Source organism: Rhinoraja longicauda, chromosome 10, assembly GCF_053455715.1.
Source record: "Rhinoraja longicauda isolate Sanriku21f chromosome 10, sRhiLon1.1, whole genome shotgun sequence".
Classification (NCBI taxonomy): domain Eukaryota; kingdom Metazoa; phylum Chordata; class Chondrichthyes; order Rajiformes; family Arhynchobatidae; genus Rhinoraja; species Rhinoraja longicauda.
Window position 1 is genome coordinate 52133785 of NC_135962.1, and position 21502 is coordinate 52155286.

Here is a 21502-nt window from a genome sequence, read left to right on the forward strand (position 1 = left end):
CACATTCAATAAGTCTCTATATCTCTATTGCATCAGACCTGTTAACATTGTATTCATTCTTTCACTTACGTAAGAGCACAAAATATTTAAATAGTTAACCCGTGCTTTCTGTACACTTCATCCCATGGTGACCATGAGAGAAATTCCATTTAGATTTCCATGGCAACCTTCATCACACCTTTCTACGACCTTAAACATCATTTTATTAAAAAGCTGTTTAAAAAATCAACGACGTTGATGGGCATTAAAACAATCGTACGCATTAACGGGAAGATTTCATTCAATGATCACAACTCTTCCTTCTCCAGCTTTGCAAAAGGACAAAAAAAAAACTATTTTACTTTAACATTATCCAACACACACTAGTAACATTATATTCAATGTACAACTGATTAAAGGTAGACACAAAGTGCTGGAGTAACTCTGCAGGTCAAGTAGCATCTCTGGAGAAAAAGGATGCGTGACATTTTGGTTTGGGACCCTCCTTTACTCCATCAGCACTCTGTGTCTGTCTATTTTTGGTATCAACTAGCACCTGCAGTTCCTCGTTTCTACAGTTTGCCCAACTGATAAAGCCATGTATCCCACGCACTCTTGTTACTAACCTAAATAGACACAAAATGCTGGAGTAACTCAGCGGGACAGGCAGCATCTCTGGATTGAAGGAATGGGTGACGTTTCAGGTTGAGACCCTACTACCTACTTCTTCAGATACTACCCTGTCCACTGCCTTTCCCACTTTCAGGGAGCTATGGACTTGCATCCCGAGATCCCTCCATCCATCAATGTTTCCAAGAGCCTTGTCATTTACTGTGTACCCCGGGAGTCGTGGGTGAAATCTTCCTTTACCATTCTCTCCCCCCTGCTCCCTCCACTCCCCTCCAATCAGCACGGGTTTAAATCATTTTTCAAACAATCTGGATCATGAAATTCCTCCACCGTTGTCCAATATTTGCTCGAGCGATGACGTGGATGGGCAAGTTCACCTTGTTCGGCTCCATTGTGTCTCTTGGGCGCCTGGCATTAGTGATTGGAATTATCGCAGTTCCCTGTTTGTTTCCTTTTGCTGCCTAGGTACCAAGTCTGCACTATCTAATCCTCCTGTCTGTTAAAGTCAATGTTTTGTTTGACAACCTAAATATGCTTTCGTTTTACACACTGCTTCTGTGATTCCCCCCCCCCCCACCCACCCCACCCCCAACATTCACTTCAGCTTTGGAGTTTTCTCGACATTGGAGGGAGGGAGAGTCCCATTTTAGGACGGGCACAAACACAAGGGTGAACTCTGGCCCCAGGATGAATGCAGGCAGGAGTTAGGATTGGTGCACTTTAAGGCTGGCAATGACAAAGATTACAACTGGGGATAGTTGCAAAAGGCTGGAGTGACTCAGCGGGAAGGGCAGCATCTCCGGAGGGAAGGAATGGGTGACGTTTCGGGTCGAGACCCTTCTTCAGACTTGTTAACTTCATGCATTTCAACAGTCGATGTAAATGATTCAATTCCTTTACAACATTCTTCGATGGAACATTTCAAAGCGTAATTGCTGGCATCTTTGGTCCTAACCACCACGAAAATGACAACCCCACCTGCCCCCTTTCCATTAAAATGACCCCCCCTCCCATTCACTAACTTTGTTGCTCCGTTCCATTACCACAGAAGGCAATCTCTCAAGTCACTTACTATACACATTCCCTCGTTTCACATTTCAGCAGGAGTGTTTAATTCGGCTTGTGGGAACCCATGTTAATAGAGTGATAATCTAATTGAGAGTTGGTACTTAAGGCTTTAAAGGTCCAAGGCTGCATTGCAATTGATTTCATCTGTGCCATCATTGATAGAATCTGGTAAGTTTTGAAGTTTATCTTATAGCACCTTATAAGTTTCTGGGAAAAATATACCTCTGTATATGTTGATCTTGCCCAGTATGAATCTCAGTGTTTAATTACTTAATGAGAAATAAATTTTGAATTGTATTCATTCACACTTGGAGTTTGTTTATGTTGGCAATTGATAGGAAATGGGATAGCAGCCTGGGTGAAAACAGCCTCCCTAAAGTTGACTGCTTTTTGTAAAGACTACACCCTTCTTGTGATGCTATTAGAAATGGACAGACTAACACAAGGTCTGTGATTGGAGTAACTGGCTGTTGTTACTAAAAGAGCACACTTGAGGCTAGAAATTCTCATTCACATTCACAACAAATCTAAACAAAATAGTTTTGTGTAAACTATTTTAGTTTTAGAGATACAGCACAGAAACAGGCCCTTCGGCCCACCAAGTTCGCGCCGACCAGCGATCCCCGCACATTAACACTATCCTACACACACCAGGGACTATTTACAGTTATACCAAGCCAATCAACCTACAAACCTGTACGTGTTTGGAGTGCGGGAGGAAACCAAAGATCTCAGAGAAAACCCACACGGTCACGGGGAGAAAGTATAAACTCCGTACAGGCAACACCCGTAGTCGGGATCGAACCCGGGTCTCTGGCGCTGTAAGGCAGCAACTCTACCGCTGCGCCACTGTGCGGTATTATTGAATATTAACCATGAACACCATACTATTGAAAATGCTTTTCTTTTTCTGAGTTTGAGTTTCCAGAAGCTCCAGGACAAGGGGCCACAGTTTAAGAATAAGGGGTAGGCCATTTAGAACGGAGATGAGGAAGAACTTTTTCAGCCAGAGAGTGGTGAAGGTGTGGAATTCTCTGCCTCAGAAGGCAGTGGAGGCCAGTTTGTTGGATTGTTTCAAGAGAGAGCTGGATAGAGCTCTTAAGGATAGCGGAGTGAGGGGGTATGGGGAGAAGGCAGGAACGGGGTACTGATTGAGAGTGATCAGCCATGATCGCATTGAATGGCGGTGCTGGCTCGAAGGGCTGAATGGCCTACTCCTGCACCTATTGTCTATTGTCACGTGCACCAAGGTACAATGGAAAGCTTCTTTGAATGTTACTGCTCAAGTTAGATTTTAAAAAGATAGAACCACTTTGGTGATATTTACCATACTAATACGTAACAGTGAGGAAATGAATCACACAAAAATACATACTTTATTATTTTATCATCGTCTTGAAAGTGTCAAAATTAGTTTTTAGTCATTAGAAGGAATTTTACTGTAAAAAAGTGCTTATTTAGCACTAATCATTACTACCCAAAGTTTTTCATTGATCATTGGTACATGTGATAATAAAGAAGCCATTGAATGACACAAAGGCTGCAGCAACTCAGAGGGTCAGACAGCATCTCTGGAGAAAAGGAATAGTTGACGTTTCGGGTCGAGACCTGACATCAAACCCGAAACGTCCCCTATTTCTTTTCTCCAGAGATGTTGCCTGACCTGCTGAGTTACTCCAGCATTTGTGTCGATCTTCGGTATAAGTCAGCATCTGCAGTTCCTTCCCACACACACATTGAACCATTGAAGTTCTTTTCAACAATTACTCGGAAGAGCAGTTCCCCCTTGCATTCAAAGTGAGTTTCTGCTGATATCAGAGACCCGGGTTCCATCCTGACTACGGGTGCTGTCTGCACGGAGTTTGTACGTTCTCCCCGTGACCTGCGTGGGTTTTCTCCGAGATCTTCAGTTTCCTCCCACAACTACAAAGACGTGCAGGTTTGTAGGTTAATTGGTTTGGTGTCAATGTAACTTGTCTCTAGTGTGTGTAGTTTAGTGTTAATGTGCGGGGATCGCTGGTTGGGGGTCCAAAGGGCCTGTTTCCGCATCTGACTGGGATGGCCTGGAGCTGCCTCCAGACTGCTCAAATACCTTCCAAAGTCCAGAAAGTGTGTTCTACACAGAGCGCATTCTCTAACCAGGTGTTGCTGAGTGTCTCAATTAATGGGTGTCACATTAGTGAAGCAAAAGGACACAAAGTGCTGGAGTAACTCAACGGGTCAGGCAGCATCTCTGGAGAACATGGATCAGTGACGTTTCTGGTCGGGACCTTTCTTCAGACTGATTGTAATGGGGGTGGGGGGGGGGGGAGGAAGGAAGAATGCTGGAAAAGGGGTGGGGGGGGGGGGGGGGGAGGGTTAGACAGATGGTTGGACATAGATCTAGATCTGCCTGAATAGCAATGTATTCACAGGCCCAGTTTTTCAAAGTCTGTCGTCATGGAGATATGTGACAGTTTGCAGTTTGACCTTCAGATAAAAGCACTTGCCTGGAATGCTCTCGCACAGAGATGATGACTCAAAACATCCTGTTCACAGGATCAATTCAGAAAGTAAGTGCAGAATTGTGCCTTACTTCTCAGTCTCCTGGTGACTGCACAGCAGAGAGTCCCCTGCGATTTAGAAACTGTAAAGGAAAGGATTCATCTCTTGTTATTTTCTTGGGTTGAGTTTAGTTTATTGTCACCTGTACTGAAGTACAGTTAAAACCATGACCAGTCAACGGAAAGACAACACATGATTACAATCGAGCCATTCACAGTGTACAGATACATGATAAAGGGACTAACGTGAATAACGTTTAATGCAAGGTAAAGTTTGATCAAAGATAGTCCGAAGCTCTCCAATGAGGTAGATAGTAGCTCAAGACTGTTTTATAGTTGTTGGTAGGATGGTTCAGGTGCCTGATGACAGCTGGGAAGAAACTCTCCCATAATCTGGAGGTTCGCATTTTCATGCTTCTGTACCTCTTGCCCAGTGGGAGAGTGGAGAAGAGGGAGTGGCCAGCGTGCAACTTGTCCTTGATTATGCTGCTGGCCTTGCTGAGGCAGCGTGAGTTGTCAATGGAAGGGAGGTTGGTTTGTGTGATTGAGGGAGTGATATCTTGAGCATTGAGATTTGATAGCATTGCTGGTTACCAAGGAGTGGGAGCTGCCATTAACTGCATGCTTGTGTCTATGAAGGTTTGTATTTAGACTGAAGAATTAGTTGAGCAGCTTCCCCCACAGCCACCGGCCTAAAAGCTCATCGATGCTGTGACGTTCCCCCCCCCCCCCCCCACCCCTTGTACGTACGTGTCAGGATGAGGGGAGAGGCTCCATTAGTTGTTGTCATCGTTCTCCAGAGGCCTACGGTTTAGGCCTCAGTGCCAGTGCCGTGACTGGTTTGGTAGCCGTGGGCAACTGATGCGGCCTCACTGCCAGCATTACCTTGATGTGACTCGTTGCCTTTACTGATGGTGACGGATTGATCTGTCTACTGGCATTGTGCCAGGGAGAAGAATTAGTTTAGTTTAGAAGGGAAACAGGCCCTTCGGCCCACCGAGTCCGCACCAACCAGCGGTCCCATTGCATTAACACTATCCGACACATACTAGGGACAATTTTTGTCCAAATGTCGAAGATAGACACAATAGACAATAGGTGCAGGAGGAGGCCATTCGGCCCTTCGAGCCTGTACGCACCGCCATTCAATGTGATCATGGCTGATCATTCTCAATCAGTACCCCGTTCCTGCCTTCTCCCCATACCCCCTGACTCCACTATCCTTTAGAGCTCTATCTAGCTCTCTCTTGAATGCATTCAGAGAATTGGCCTCCGCTTCCTTCTGAGGCAGAGAATTCCACAGATTCACAACTCTCTGACTGAAAAAGTTTTTCCTCATCTCAGTTCTAAATGGCCTACCCCTTATTCTTAAACTGTGGCCCCTTGTTCCAGCAAAATGCTGGATTAACTCAGCGGGTCAGGCAGCATCTCTGGAGAAAAGGAATGGGTGACGTTTCGGGACAATGTCAATTGTCCAGATGTCATTCTGATAGGTACAGGATTAGTTGACTTCACCATTTGAATTCCACCACTGCAAGAAAGTAATTGCAGGGGATTTTTGTTTTTAAATCTCCTTTGAATTGACTTTAATAAGCACTTGCATTCCCCAAAGGATATTGCAGCGGTATTTGCATCAATGGTAAACATTAAGTTGTGCCAAACTCCGACTTCACCTGCCAGCTTAAATTCTTCTACGTTTTGCGTCAAGGACATGATTTTTTTTTCATATGCGCCTCTGAATTGAAAAACATTAATTACATTTGGAACAACAAATGTGTAAACTCTCTGCGTCTGTGATCTCAAGTTACACCGAGCCCCTGTTTTGCACAATGGAGTTTTCTCCCTGTGTTTACTTTACTGGCTGGAAATTCAATCCAGAAGGTATTATTGAAATGAAGCATTAAAACAAATCTAATTAAGTTCTGTGATGAAATATATTTGGCTCGAGAACAACTAGCTCTACCAGGTGTCCATGAAGGGCAGATATATCTCCTGATCTCAATTATCTTGATGTAATTACGCTGTAAAATTCTCACTTAAAAGTTTATTGAACTCTTCATCAGGATACTCCACCTGAAATATAACAGATGTATTTAGAACAAATATTGCAATGTCAGTTTGCAGATATCTACTACTTAGATGAAAGTAGAACCATATGGAGGGATAAAGTTTAAATTTCCTGTCTTGGTGATTTGCTCCTTATTTCTAAACACACTTGCGGTCTTGAATACAGCCAGTGTACAATATCTCACTCGCGTGACTCCAAGTTCACGTTATAGGAATAGAAGTAGGCCATTTGGCCCATCAAGTCTACTCCGCCATTCCATCGTGGCTGATCTCTGCCTCCTAATCCCATTTTCCTGCCTCCTCCCTATAACCCTTGACACCCGTTCTAATCACGAATTTGTCCATCTCTGCCTTATAAATATTTTGTCTTCCAGAGTGAGATTCGACAAATGCAGAGAAGGCTCTCGAGGTGATGATATAAGAAAATAACTGCAGATGCTGGTACAAATAGAAAGTATTTATTCACAAAATGCTGGAGTAACTCAGCAGGTCAGGCAGCATCTCAGGAGAGAAGGAATGGGCAATGTTTCGGGTCGAGACCCTTCTTCAGTCTGAAGAAGGGTCTCGACCCGAAACGTCGCCCATTCCTTCTCTCCTGAGATGCTGCCTGACCTGCTGAGTTATTGCAGCATTTTGTGAATAAAGGCTCTCAAGGTGAGATGACTTGCCCGTGGTGGTGGCTCACCAACACACAGCTTAAAGTCATGTCAGGGGCGAGAAGAAATATTTCAAGGCTGCTGTAAAGTTGCTATCTCACAGCGCCAGAGACCCGGGTTTGATCCTGACTATGCGTGCTGTCTGTATGGAGTTTGTACGTTGTCCCTGAAGCCGCGTGGGTTTTCTCCAGGTACTCCGGTTTCCTCTCGCATCCCAAAAACTTGCAGGATTGTAGGTTAAATGGCTTCTGTAAAGACTGCCCCTGGTGTGTAGGATGCGAATGTAGGATATCGAGGAACTAGTGTGAATGGGTGATCGATGGTCTACCTAGGCTCAGTGGGCTGAAGGGCCTGTTTCCGCGCAGTATCTCTAAACTGAACTACTCACAAACCAATGATAATGCCACTGTTTGTGGGATCTTGCCAGATGCAAATCACCTGTGGTTTTTGTATGTTTGAAGTGTCAGTGCACTTCAAGCATGCATTACTGACTGTGAAGCACTTTGCAATACCGAGAGCTTGTTAAAGTTCTAGACCTCTCTTTTGAGAAAACGACTATTGCTCTTCAGTAGGTAGACACAAAAAGTTGGAGTAACTCCAGCGGGACAGGCAGCATCTCTGGAGAGAAGGAATGCGTGACGTTTCAGGTCGAGACCCTTCTTCAGTCTTGGGTTCATGATTTTGCTACGAATGATTGATTAATTGATACTTTATTGTCACGTGCATTTGATACAGTGAAACTCTTTGTTTTGCGTACAGTGCACAAGCTTGCAAAGATTTGCCGTGTAAAGGGAGGGTGCAGACAAAGTTACTAAAGGGCCTGTCCCAGTTACGCGATTTTTAAGGCGACTGTCAAAGTCGTAGCAGATTGCCGAAATTTTCTTTTACCCCACGACAATGACCACAACAATGCCGAGTCAGGTCGATACAAGTTACTTTTTTTGTGAAACTAGCACCTGGCTAAGAGATTACACCGTCTTTGGAAACATTGCGAAATTCCCACGCTTACCTGACCGTCAAACTGTTGCCTCCAATCGACCTGTCAAATGTCCTGATGGTAAATAAATTGGTTAAACAAAACTATCTTCTAGTATCTTCAAATGCCTTTTCTTAATTTAATATTACGTGCTTCTAAATGCATCCGTGACAACCTAGCAAACCTGGGCATAGCATGCGACAGCGTCCGCAATAAGCTGCAATACCTGGCGACAAGCCAGCTGTCGCAGAGAAATTTCTATCTGGTATTTTTTTCCGCGACGTGCCGCGATCCGCTACGATTCATTGAAGACTCCTCACGAAAGGGCGGCACGGTAGCGCAGCGGTAGAGTTGCTGCTTTACAGCGAATGCAGCGCCGGAGACTCAGGTTCGATCCTGACTACGGGTGCTGCACTGTAAGGAGTTTGTACGTTCTCCCCGTGACCTGCGTGGGTTTACTCCGAGATCTTCGGTTTCCTCCCACACTCCAAAGACGTACAGGTATGTAGGTTAATTGGCTGGGCAAATGTAAAAATTGTCCCTAGTGGGTGTAGGATAGTGTTAATGTACGGGGATCACTGGGCGGCACGGACTTGGAGGGCCGAAAAGGCCTGTTTCCGGCTGTATATATATGATATGATATGATATGATCATGCCCGCGACACCCCGGCAAACGTTCGGCGACGGCCTAGTCAATAGACAATAGACAATAGATGCAGGAGTAGGCCATTCGGCCCTTCGAGCCAGCACCACCATTCAATGTGATCATGGCTGATCATTCTCAATCAGTACCCCGTTCCTGCCTTTTCCCCATACCCCCTGACTCCGCTATCCTTAAGAGCTCTATCTAGCTCTCTCTTGAATGCCTTCAGAGAATTGGCCTCCACTAGTAAATTCCACAGATTTACAACTCCCCGACTGAAAAAGATTTTCCTCATCCCCGTTCTAAATGGCCTACCCCTTATTCTTAAACTGTGGCCCCTGGTTCTGGACTCCCCCAACATTGGGAACATGTTTCCTGCCTCTAACGTGTCCAACCCCTTAATAATCTTATACGTTTCGATAAGATCCCCTCTCATCCTAAATTCCAGTGTATACAAGCCTAGACGCTCCAGTCTTTCAACATATGACAGTCCCGCCATTCTGGGAATGAACCTAGTAAACCTATGCTGCATGCCCTCAATAGCAACAATATCCTTCCTCAAATTTGGAGACCAAAACTGCACACAGTACTCCAGATGCGGTCTCACTAGGGCCCTATACAACTGCAGAAGGACCTCTTTGCTCCTATACCCAACTCCTCTTGTTATGAAGGCCAACATTCCATTGGCTTTCTTCACTGCCTGCTGTACCTGCATGCTTCCTTTCAGTGACTGATGCACTAGGACACCCAGATCTCGTTGTACGTCCCCTTTTCCTAACTTGACACCATTCAGATAATAATCTGCCTTCTTATTCTTACCACCAAAGTGGATAACCTCACACTTATCCGCATTAAACTGCATCTGCCATGCATCCGCCCACTCACACAACCTGTCCAAGTCACCCCACAACCTCATAGCATCTTCTTCACAGTTCACACTACCACCCAGCTTTGTATCATCTGCAAATTTGCTAATGGTACTTTTAATCCCTTCATCCAAGTCATTAATGTATATTATAAATAGCTGCGGTCCCAGCACCGAGCCTAGTCGCCGGCAGTCGCCTTAAAATCGCCTGTGGGACAGGCCCTTAAAGTATTCAATATGTTCCTTCTTCCTTCACAAAAAAATGAGAAGCAGGGGCAATGGCCCCACCCCGCCAAGACCAGCAGTATTTCATTAGAAAGAATGGTGATGCCCGACTTCAATTGGCAACAGCCTTCTACTTTTGAGGGTTGCATTGGTAATCCTCACAGTTTTCCAATAAGATGAGCACACCAGCTGCTGAAATTCCTATGAACTGGCTCTTTCTCTTCTTTGTGTGAGTAACTAAGGCCCTGCTGTGGCTTCCAGGATGTGCATGACCAAATCAAATAGCTCAGACCTTTTCTTCTTTGTAAATTTCACAGCATTGTTACTTCACTTCACTTACTGCGCATGCAGTTGTGTTATGGACGAGAACTAAGCCCACTGTTTACCAACCGACTCGAGGGGAAACTTTGGAAGTTGCAGGATGATTCTGACCACTAAGGCTGACGAACTAGTTGACGATAAAAAAATAATTCTCAAAGCAAAAACGCGAAGAATGTAAATAACTTTCAGCTGCCAATGAAGGTTTTAACCAGTCAATGGACATACAGTATATAACAAAAACTAAGGTGAGGAACAAAGAGTTTATATTTGTCATATTTATTGAGCACATGGTGATTCTGAGAGGAGTGATTGTGATCCGAGAGGTGGTAATTTCAGATTCAGTTTAGTTTATTGTCACGTGTGCTGAGGTACAGTGAAAAGCTTTTGTTGCGTGCTAAGTAGAGAGCGGAAAGACAATACATGATTGCAATCGAGCCATCCGCAGTGTAGAGTGTGGAGCGATTGTAATGTGTGATTGTAGATCCGCTTCTGTGACTACCACACAGTCGCCTGGGCTGGGCGCTATCTTGACCTATCGATCAGGTGACAAGTACGATATACAAGCCAGTTTGAAGTATATCGTATAACAGAAGGTGCAAAAAGAGAAAGGAAATAGCGTGCAGAATGCAGTGGTAGAACTACACGAAAGTGCAGATAAAAGTGCAAGGGTCACAATGAGGTAAACTGGAGATCGGAAAACCATCATTGGCAAATGAGAGGTAGACACAAAATGCTGGAGTAACTCAGCGGGTCAGGCAGCATCTCAGGAGAGAAGGAATGGGTGACGTTTAGGGCCGAGACCCTTCTTCAGACTGATGTCAGGGGAGGGGGCGGGACAAAAATAGGATGTAGTAGGAGGCAGAAAGACAGTGGGAGAACTGGGAAGGGGGATGGGGAAAGAGAGGGACAGAGGAACTATCTGAAGTTATGCTGCCTGACCCGCTGAGTTACTCCAGCATTTTGTGTCTACCTTCGATTTGATCCAACATCTGCAGTTATTTTCCTACACATTGGCAAATGAGAGGTCTGTCCCAAGATTTTCATAGCAGCGGGGAAGAAGCTGTTCTTGAATCTGGTGATACGTGTTTTCAAGTTTTTGTGCCTTCTGCCCAAAGGGAGAAGATAAGTCGAGTGGACCTCGATTATGTCGGCTACTTTCCAGAGGCTATGCACAATACAGATGGAGTTGATTGTGGGCTGGGGGGGAGGCTGGTTTGTGTGATGGGGTTGGCCGCATGCACAACTCTCTACAATTTCTTGCAATATTGGGCAGAGGAGTTTCCATACCAAGCTGTGATGCATCCTGATCCTGTAGTTGTGTATCTGTAAGAGTCATTGACCACACACTGAATTTCCTTCGTACAGACAAGAAGGAAGGCTCAATAACTCAAGAAGAAAGGAAAATCTTTGTAAACATTTTGTGGGATGAGGCAAGAGCCAAATAAATGATCTTTCTTTCTTGCCCGTCTGGGTCCCTGGACTCTACAGAGGAAGTAACCAAAGTAAACCAGAGATATAACTATTCTGATTTAAGAATTTGCTCATTCACCTTTTCAGACCCAAGTGAAAATTGATGTTGGGGCCCATTGGTGTAATACAACCTCAATCTTCATATTGGAAAACAGATCCCACTGTTCGCATTGGCCTGACAACGAGCAACATTGTCTGGTTATGTAGGTTAATTGGCTGGGTAAAATGTAAAAAAAATTGTCCCTAGTGGGTGTAGGATAGTGTTAACGTACGGGGATCGCTGGGCGGCACGGACTTGGAGGGCCGAAAAGGCCTGTTTCCGGCTGTATATATATGATATGATATGATATAACAGTTACCTTATTATTTGTACTATTACTTTAATTTTATTTTGCCTCAGGACAATTAAGTGGCTTCCAGTACATTATATGTTCAACCTGTGCAACACTGGTGTCAATTTTTCATGATTTTATCAATGTGTTGGGCCCAAGACTGGTCAACATCCAAAATATTAACATGCAGGAAATTGAAGCTTGCAAAACCTTGTATTGCCTGATGGTAGCATACAATGTGGCGGTTCTTTTGTTCAGAAAACAAGTTTAAAAGGCTACTTCAGGATTAAACTACTTCTTCCCATTTGTTATCAGGCAACTGAACCATTCAAGGGCAGCATGGGGACGCTGTGGTAGAGTTGTTGCCTTACAGCGCCAGAGACCCGGGTTCATAGAAACATGGGAACATAAAAAATAGGTGCAGGAGTAGGCCATTTGAGCTAGCACCACCATTCAATATGATCATAGCTGGTCAGCCCTAAGAGCTAAATCTAACTCTCGCTTGAATATATCCAGTGAGCTGTTCTCCACTGACTTCCGTGGCAGAGAATTCCAGATTCACAACTCTCTGTGTGAAAATGTTTTTTTTCTCATCTCAGTACTAAATGGCCTACCCCTTATTCTTAAACTGTGATCCCTGGTTCTGGGCTCCCCCAACATCGGGAACATTTGTCCTGCATCTAGCCTGTCCAATCCCTTAAGATCCTGATTCTGATTACGAGTGCTTGTCTGTATGGAGTTGTATATTCTCTCTGTGAGCTATGTGGGTTTTCTCCAGGATTTCCTGTTTCCTCCTACACTCCTTAAGATGTACAGGTTTGTACGCTAATTGGCTTGGTATTATTGTAAATTGTCCTGCTTATTAGTGTGTGTAGAATAGTGTTCATGTATGGGGTCCGGTGCAGATCCGGTGGGCCAAACAGCCTCTTTCCGCACTTTATCTCTAAACTAAACTAATCCTTACCAACAACTAGAGAGTAGTCCTGAGCTACGTATCCACCTCATTGGCGACCCTCTCAGGCTATCTTTGATCGGCCTTTATCTTGCATGAAGCATTATTCAAATTATTCCCTTTATCGTGTATCTGTACACAGTGAATTGCTCAATTGTAATCGTGTATTGTCTTTTCGCTGACTGGTTAGCACGCAGCAAAAGCTTCTCAATACAATACAATAAACTAAACTCAAACTCAAGTAAGGTTGCAACGCGGAATCCTAGCAGAGACCAACTCTGATATCAAATGTCTTTTTAAGTCTTAACTAGTCTAGTTCTATCCAAGATAAGTAACTATTATTTAATACATTGAATGTGAGCAAACTTCTGCCATTTGAAGTCAGATCCGATCTTATTTAGGCTAGGTCTAAACAAGGATGTTACCATGGAAGTGTTGGTTTGTTTTCACAGGGAGGGGATGGCATTCAGCTTTGTACTCTAATCATGAGGTATGAAAGTTCACTTCTTAAGACTTACTCAAGCCAGATCCACTGGAACTTTCAATGTCACAGAGAAGTAACTTGCCTCTCCCACGTCAACGTTTTACTTTGTTGCAACAATGTCATTTTAAGAGTTGCCTCTTTAATTGCCAAGTTTAATCTCTGCATGAAATGGAATGTAAATGATAGTGAAAGGAAACCTGGTATCATCAAATGATAACTCTCATTGAAAAAAAGAATGAGCAGTAAATCAAAGCATATCATTCCCCCACCTTGCACCACCAAAATCTTCGGGAAAACCACCACCCAAACCTCACAGCCAGCAAATCACCAGGTTTGATACTTAATTTGGACTCTGGACCTCAAACTATGATGGGTGGATTGGACAGAGCACGGATAGGACAAGTTTGGAGGAATAGAGGCCAAACGCAGACATGTGGGTCTAGTATAGATAGGACATGTTGGTCGGTGTGGGCACGTTGGGCCGAAGGCCCTGTATCCATGCTGTATGGCTATGACTCGACTGTTCAAATCACCTCTACCCCATTACAAATATTGGACTTTGTCTTTGGAACTGATGCGCTACAATGCTGGGAACTATTCTGTACTCAATATCTTTCCTTTTGCTCGAGCGATTGTACTTTAGTTGGCTTGATTGTATTTATGTATGCTATGATCTTTTTTGATTTGTCTCTCAGTATAAATCAAAGATGATACCATGGACGCTCTTAGGAGCCCCAGCCCCCTAGAGGGGGTAGGCTTAGGGTAGGAGGGGAGAGACAAGAGGGATCTTGGGGGTAACTTTTTCATTCAGAGGCTAGCCATGAAATGGATAGGAAGGGTTTAGAAGGATGTTAGGCAAATTGCCTAGCCTAGAATGCTTACTTGGTCAGCGTGAATAATTGTACTGAAAGGGCTGTTTCCATGCTGTGTGGCTCTGACAGCTAGCGCCAACAAATCTTACCTACTGGCTCCTCTCCCTCCACATCTGGTTCTGGTCTCATTTGCCCTTCATCCCTCCTCTAAAGATTCCCATTATCGCTTTCCTTATTTATTAGATTCCAGCAATGGTAGTCTGTCTGCCCTCAGTAAGAGATGAATTCACATTTTCCAGAGTCTTGTGTACCTTTATCAGAGAGCAGATATGCAGCAGGGACAGGTTGGTAAAATAACTTTATTGTGTTTTTTTTTGTCCATGTCCTTCATGTCAATTTATTTCCCAGTTGATCTGTGATAGACAACTGTCTGTACTAGACCGAGGCATTCTCACGGAATTTGACCTGAATCTGATCTTGAAGATGGAAATGCTCAAGTCTACGATTGCCGCTTGGACCTTCCAAATGAAAATAAATTGAAAAATTGCATCTTTAAATTAAAATTTTATTTGCCTTTAAATAGCCTCTTGTGTGACAATAGATTTATTTTGAGAAGCTTCCAACAATGACATTTATTGGTGTGAATGCAGTGGATACGTTGTAAAAAGAAATAAATCATGATCATGGCTCCAAGAATGATGGCAGTTACCATACTGACTAAATAGTGGAATGGATATGGCATTGGTGGGTCATCAACATAAATCTGAAAAGAAAATTTAGAAAATTAAATATACCAGCAAATAATATTATGATCAGAATGTATGCTTTTAGCATTAAAATGATTTTGAAATAGCGCATGCTCAAACCACAAATACAAAACATTTAAACAGGTAAATGGGAAAAATATATATTTTTAGAAATTACAATTTAATTTAGCTCAGCAAAATTTAAGTTTTGAAGCAAACTTCTGAAATATTGACTGAAGCATGAGAGGGCATAATGCTGCACAAATCTTCTTGAAAAGAAAGCTGTTTAAAATTTATCTATTACAAAGTATTGGGAAAGGATTTCAAATGCCCACAATTGACTGCTGACAAACTCACCACAAACAATTCCTGTAAGAACATTTTTTTTAAATGGTGTGATCCTGCAAATTCCTTTAATAATTTAATTTATCATTTAAAATATTTTAGCTTTTTCTTCAAAACTTTAATTTTATCAAACACCTTAATTTTTCAACTGGGAATATTTTTGGAATGCAGGTTTGCAGGTTTTTTGGCTGCTAGAAATTACCTTTGTGTAGGTGGGTGGTAGAAAAATTGGGAGGAATTTAGAAACGTGAGAGAATGTTTTGGGGAAATGTGAGGGAATGGGATTGATGAGAAGGCATTGGAAGCTAGTATACACTTAATGAGTCTATGCTGTTCTCCTATGCCATTTGGAAAGATAAATACACCAGGCAGGCAATGGAGGGAAGAGAGACCAGGTGCAAACAGGTGGGATTAATTTAATTTGGCATCATGTTTGAGACAGGTATTGTTCCCATGCTGTGCTATTTTATGTTCTAAATGCATCTCTCAAAATTCTATCTCTCAAAATTGATATTTCATATTCGGCCTTCATTATTTGTGTATGACAGAATCTTTAATTGGCATTCTTTATGTTAATAATAATTAAAATATGCCTTTTCCTTTTTAATTTGCCTGTAAGAATAATGTTGATGTGATTTAATGCAGGATGTCAGGGACCTTGTTCAATTCCTGCCTGATACAAATCGTCAATGAAACACTCATGCTACAGACTACCAAAGATCACAAGATCTTTCAGAATTGCTTTCTTTGAGGCCAACAAAGCATGTTGTTGTTTTGCTATTAATTATGAAATATGGTTTAGTTTAGAGATACAGCACGGAAACAGACCCTTCGGCCCACCGAGTCCGCGTCGACCAGCGATCCCCGTACATTAACACAGTGATCCCCGCACATTAACACTATCCTACACACACTAGGGACACTTTACATTTACACCAAGCCAATTAACCTACAAGTTTGTACGTCTTTGGACTGTGTGAGGAAACTGAAGATCTCGGAGAAAACCCACATGGTCACGGGGAGAACGTACAAACTCTGTACAGACAGCACCTGTAGTCAGGATTGAACCCGGGTCTCTGGCGCTATAAACGCTGTAAGGCAGCAACTCTACCGCTGCACCACCGTGCTGCCCTTAAATGGTTTCTTGTGTTTCCTTCATTGAACATATAAATGTAAAATGAGGAAAACAGGAATTACTCTCCTTTAGCTTGGGTAAGTATAAAGTGAAACATGTATCAATGCACAATCACAGGAAATGCTGATTAATATTTTAAACTTAAAGAATATTTCTAACTTGAACAATGCATTATATATTAAATTTGTTACAGTAAATGCAAGTGCGATAAATTCTTTGTTTGTTATTACTTGATATATTTTAAATGTCAAGAGAAACCAAAGCCTCATTTAAAAAAAATAATACAATTCCATGACAGCACTGTCAAAATCATCAGATTCCATACCATCACCAAACTGCTGTTTCAAAAGACATAATTTTCATGTCACTTCTCTGTAACTGAGATCTAATTCTATGCAAATTCTAACTGAAAAACTCATTTTACAAAATGGATTTTTTCTTGTGACACTTTTGCTGATATACAAGGTCTGCAGCCTCTATGATAATAACAAAATTGCATTTGGCTATCAATGGGCTCAATTTGACTTTCTGGTTAAAGTTAAGTATTGCATAAATTTCCAATGTGTCTTGGCTCAACTCTGATCTGACTTTATATGCAGCTTCCAGTCAATCTCTTTTCTTCCACATAATTTTGAGAACTGAGAAGAAATTATAAAAAGTTTCAGAATAAATGTTAATTGCTAATTAAAAAGAAGGGGGGGGGAGAATTATAATTTGAAAATTATGTGACCATATGCAATGATTCTTTTACCCACTGTACAGTCCTCCTTGGTTTTATTTCTGTTGGGAGAAGTTGGGATAAATAAGGGTGCATCTATTCACCCTTCCTTATTCATGGAAGGGTGAATAGTGTTTCACATGGTTAATCAAAATCAAAGCAGGCCTTGGTGTGTCAAAGAATTGCAACAAAAATTGATTGGATACTAGTTTTTTTTTCAATTACATGCTACAAACTTAAACTGTATCGACAGGAAAAGGCAGTAAACATTGAGCAGGATGGTATCAGACTGTCGGAGAAAATACTTGTGAAATACTATATGTAATTGAATAATTACTGAAAGAGATGCATTTCACAGGGCTAAAGAAAAATAACAGGCAAAGATCAGCTGTACCAACATACAAAAGGCCTGCACAGACACGATGAGCTGAATGACCTTCTCTGACGCAATTCTCAAGGTCCAAAGAAGGGAGAGGACATTCAATTGGATTTACCATGGGGTTTGTAATGATTTTGTGCGAAAAATAAAATATGTGAGATTGACCAAAAGTATGTGAGAAACTTGTTTAAATGGTTTATGACCTGGAAACATTCAGTAAAACAAGACCAATGTGATTTTCATCAGAACTGGACTGAATCGAATACAGCTTTTGATAATTCTCCACACCGAGGAAGGCCAGTGTTTTGCTGCTTCTCCTTGGCTATACCAGCTACTATTTATATCTCTACCTGTAACAATGCCAGGAACATGAAGATCTCAAAGGCTGAAAGTCTCCATTACCAAGCCCACTGTTGATTTATGTGCCTTTGATGACTAGAGGTTTTGCCCCTTACAAACAGCTGCAAAAACTTGCAAAAAGAACCTGCTTATCAAAAATGCCTGATTTGTTCATGACCAGCAATTTAAAGGAGATGCAAAGGACTGCAGATGCAAATCTATAAAGGAAGCTGATCAGCATAAATAACACATTTATGTTTATAATAGAATGTGACTAAATACTAACTCTCAGTAATTCTACTTGAATAATGTAACTGGGAGGGGATCCCAAACAGATAGCACACAAATAGTAAACCAAATGTCTATGTCAATTTTTAAAAATCCAGTTTTATATTTCTAAACCAGTATTACAATTTTGGATTAAGAGACCTTCTTTCTTAATAAATTTATCCTTTTAACAATGTCTATTAGAAACAACTAAATGCAAGTGGTACTACCTGAAGTTCAGTAACCAATTCACAGAGAGACACTCCAGGAATGATTGTTACTCTGAAATGGTACAATTCAGAACCCTACTTGCAGAAAAAAGAATTTGTGATTTAAAGTTTATTCTGTCAAATTTTGAAATAGAAATGACAGTCACACTAACAGCAACCACCAAACGTTAAATATAAATCCGGCTCCCACACATTCGCAACTAATTGCAGAAATTGGAAGAAGCCTTTGGAGACAATACGTTCTGAATCTTAGAATGCCTCCTAAGTATCAGCTCCCGAGGGAACTCCTTACTTAATATCAGACGTTACCCTCTTACCCCCTCCCCCCATCCTCAACCCCATTTATATTCTTAAAGGGACTCCTGTATATTTCCTTTCTTCATCAAACCCTTGACATTCAGGGTGGCTTAGACTGTAGTGCGCACACTTCACCTTTATGGGAACAGGCTGGCCCTGAACTCCCACTATTTCATTTTTAACAGACTCCCAGTCTTCATGTAAATTTACTTGCAAGTAGCTGTTCTTCAGTCTTCTCCTATGATATTGAAATCAATTTTCTCACGATGCAGCCACATACATTCCAGGCTACCCTTATTCTTTTGCATAACTGCTTTGTATTGTGCTAAGTTATGGTATTTGTTCCCAGAGTGCTTGTCCACCTCATGCAGTTGGTCAGCTTCAAGGTCCTGATTTAGATCTGGCATTGTCCTATCCAGCACAAAAAGCTCTTCTGCAAGCAGTTTAAAAATTACATCCTATATGCTCATTTCAACTAAGATAGTCCCAGTTAATATTGGGGGAAATGATGTACCCCCTATTACAAACCAATTACAAATCTCTATGATTTGACTACAAGACAATTCCTATGCCTTCTATTGACTGTTGGGAGGCTTGCAATATGATTCTGCCAAAGATATCCCTCCCATTTTATTTCTCTACCCACATGGCCACTAAGATATCCTCTTTCATTCCTGCAAATTCCTTTAACAATAATACCCCTACTCCTTCACACCCACTACCATGTCCAAATCTCCATTGATTACTGATTTGGGAATTTTGGTGCATTTTTAATCCACCTCACTTCCAACCATGCAGTACTTTGAAAACATTTGTATGACTGGCTGGAAATTCTATCCATTCTGTCACTTGCTCCAACAGTTACGAGCTAGCGCAAATTCTGTTGTGGTACTTTCTCAAGCCCAATTACTGCTGGACTATAATGGGGGGGGGGGGGGGGGGTAGCCAGCAATACCAACATATTGAAAACCATTAATAAATGATAAAAAAAGGAATAAGTTTAAAGAAAACAGTTTTCAGTGATATCAGTTTCTGAAGGATTTGAACAATGGAATTCGAATATAAAATTTAGAAACAAGGTACTGCAGATGCTGGCTTATACCAAAAGTGCTGGAGTAACTTAATGGGTCAGGTAGCATCTCTGAAGAAAAAGAATGGGTGACGTTTTGGATCTGAAGTGGGGTCCCGATCCCAAATGTCACCCATCCTTTTTCGCCAGAGATGCAGCCAGACCTGCCGAGTTACTCCAGTACTTTGTGTCTATCTTTCTAATATAATCTTATCTTGTAGATTTACTGTCAAAATTATTACTTACAAATAAGTTAACAGCCATTTTGTCTGGGTTGTGCATGATGTAAACATTTTTATAGAAATATTTTATTTTAGAAAAGCTTGGATTAAGTAGAGTACCTAGACAAAACAAAATAAATCACATTAAATATACCAACTGCTTTAGTTCAAACCTTTTTCCAGATATAAATTAGAGATTCAGCTGTAACATTTTTTTTCACACACTCATTTCAACTGCATTCTCCATATTCAGTAGCACTCTTCAATTGATCATATTTTCAGTTGGACATCTGTGCTATCTCCTGTAATATAATATGCCTTTGCAATGTCCACAAGTGGATAGAACAACAAATCTTCACTTCCAATTTCATAATTTACTTTTGGGGAGTAGTTCTCGATCTCCCCTTTGGTTAAGTTTTATTATGACTGAATCGATGACCCTTTCCATATTGCATGTGGTCTGTGTGCTTTCCTCAGTTGGAACAATCTGGAAGACACTTCTCTTCTGTTAGAGAATTCTAAGTTGTGAAATTGATGTCCACTGTGGTCCTCCAACATGATGAAGGGAGAAAATCTACACTTACCAACAAACATCATTACATACTTTCCACAATCGAAGACATTCATAATTGAAGCAGATAGCTACTGGAATGATTAAAATAATTTTTTGTGTTGCTCTAAATGGAATTTCAACTAATTTTTCTATGTGTCTATTTTCTGAGCACAAACGTAATAAAGAGACATCTTGCCAGAATCCAGAATCTACCACTTCTTTCAGCATTCCCCAATTATTTATCTGAGAGGTAAATATAGCATTTTCTCCAAAATTGATTCAATGTTTCAATGTATATATAGGCCTAGATCCTAGTGCACACTAATTGGTTTGCTGCAGCACAGTGCCAGTAACTATTTTAGCCATTGGCCCAATATTGCAAATTTCAATTATGCTTAGACAATTGATGGCATAGTAAACACTGCCTTGTGCATGTACAAATTGTATAGGATATTAAGTTGAAATCCTCGTGCAATATGCATTCATCAAACAAATAATTTGAAGTTTGTGGGAGGCTAGGGAAGAGATCCTTCATCAGACCTGAAACATTAGTTCTGTTGCTTTTCACACACATGCTACCTATCCTCTTGAGTGTTAAGTATTTTTGGTTTACGTTTGCCAGCATCCATAGATCTGCAGCTTATTTCCTGTTTTTATGTTTCATTTCAATCGATGGGGCGAGAGGAAGTGGTTAAGGTACTGAATGAGTACTTTACCAAAGGAGAAGGACACTGAGGATAGCAAGATGAATAAGTCTCCATGGCCTAATGCAATCAGGCGTTATTGAGAAAGGCCCCATCAACATCTGGTACAACTGTAACCTCTAGACTTCACGTTGCCTTCCATCTACACTTCATACTGCTGCGGCAAGGTCTCTCATCAGCTAGTGTGCAGTCCTGGAATCCCATCTATCTCATTGGAGATATTTGAACAATCTTTAATTGGAAATGATCAGACTTTACTTTGCACTAAATGTCGAACCCTTTATCTGTGCACTGTGAAGGGCTTGATTGTAAACATGTATAGTTTTTTTCTTTGTCTGGATGGCACACATTAAAAAGCTTTTCACTGTTCCTTGGTGCACATGACAATAATAAACTCAATGTCCCAATGTTGCAGATTTGCAGCTTTTTAAATTCTTGATCTATGTCAAAATTGTAATCGATGTGCGTATGTTACA

The 21502-nt window shown here is 41.6% G+C and overlaps 1 protein-coding gene across 1 annotated transcript in view; it reads right to left on the bottom strand.

The window, feature by feature from the left end:
* Nucleotides 1–4101: 4101 nt before the first annotated feature.
* LOC144597528 (cation channel sperm-associated auxiliary subunit beta-like) overlaps nt 4102–21502 on the bottom strand; it is a 67541-nt gene continuing 50140 nt past the window's right edge. Inside the window, exons 19-20 of the mRNA XM_078407008.1 lie at nt 6257–6293; nt 4102–4205 (exon numbers count right to left, since the gene is read on the bottom strand). Coding sequence (XP_078263134.1) covers nt 4102–4205; nt 6257–6293 — 141 coding nt within the window. The remainder of the gene's footprint in view (nt 4206–6256; nt 6294–21502) is intronic.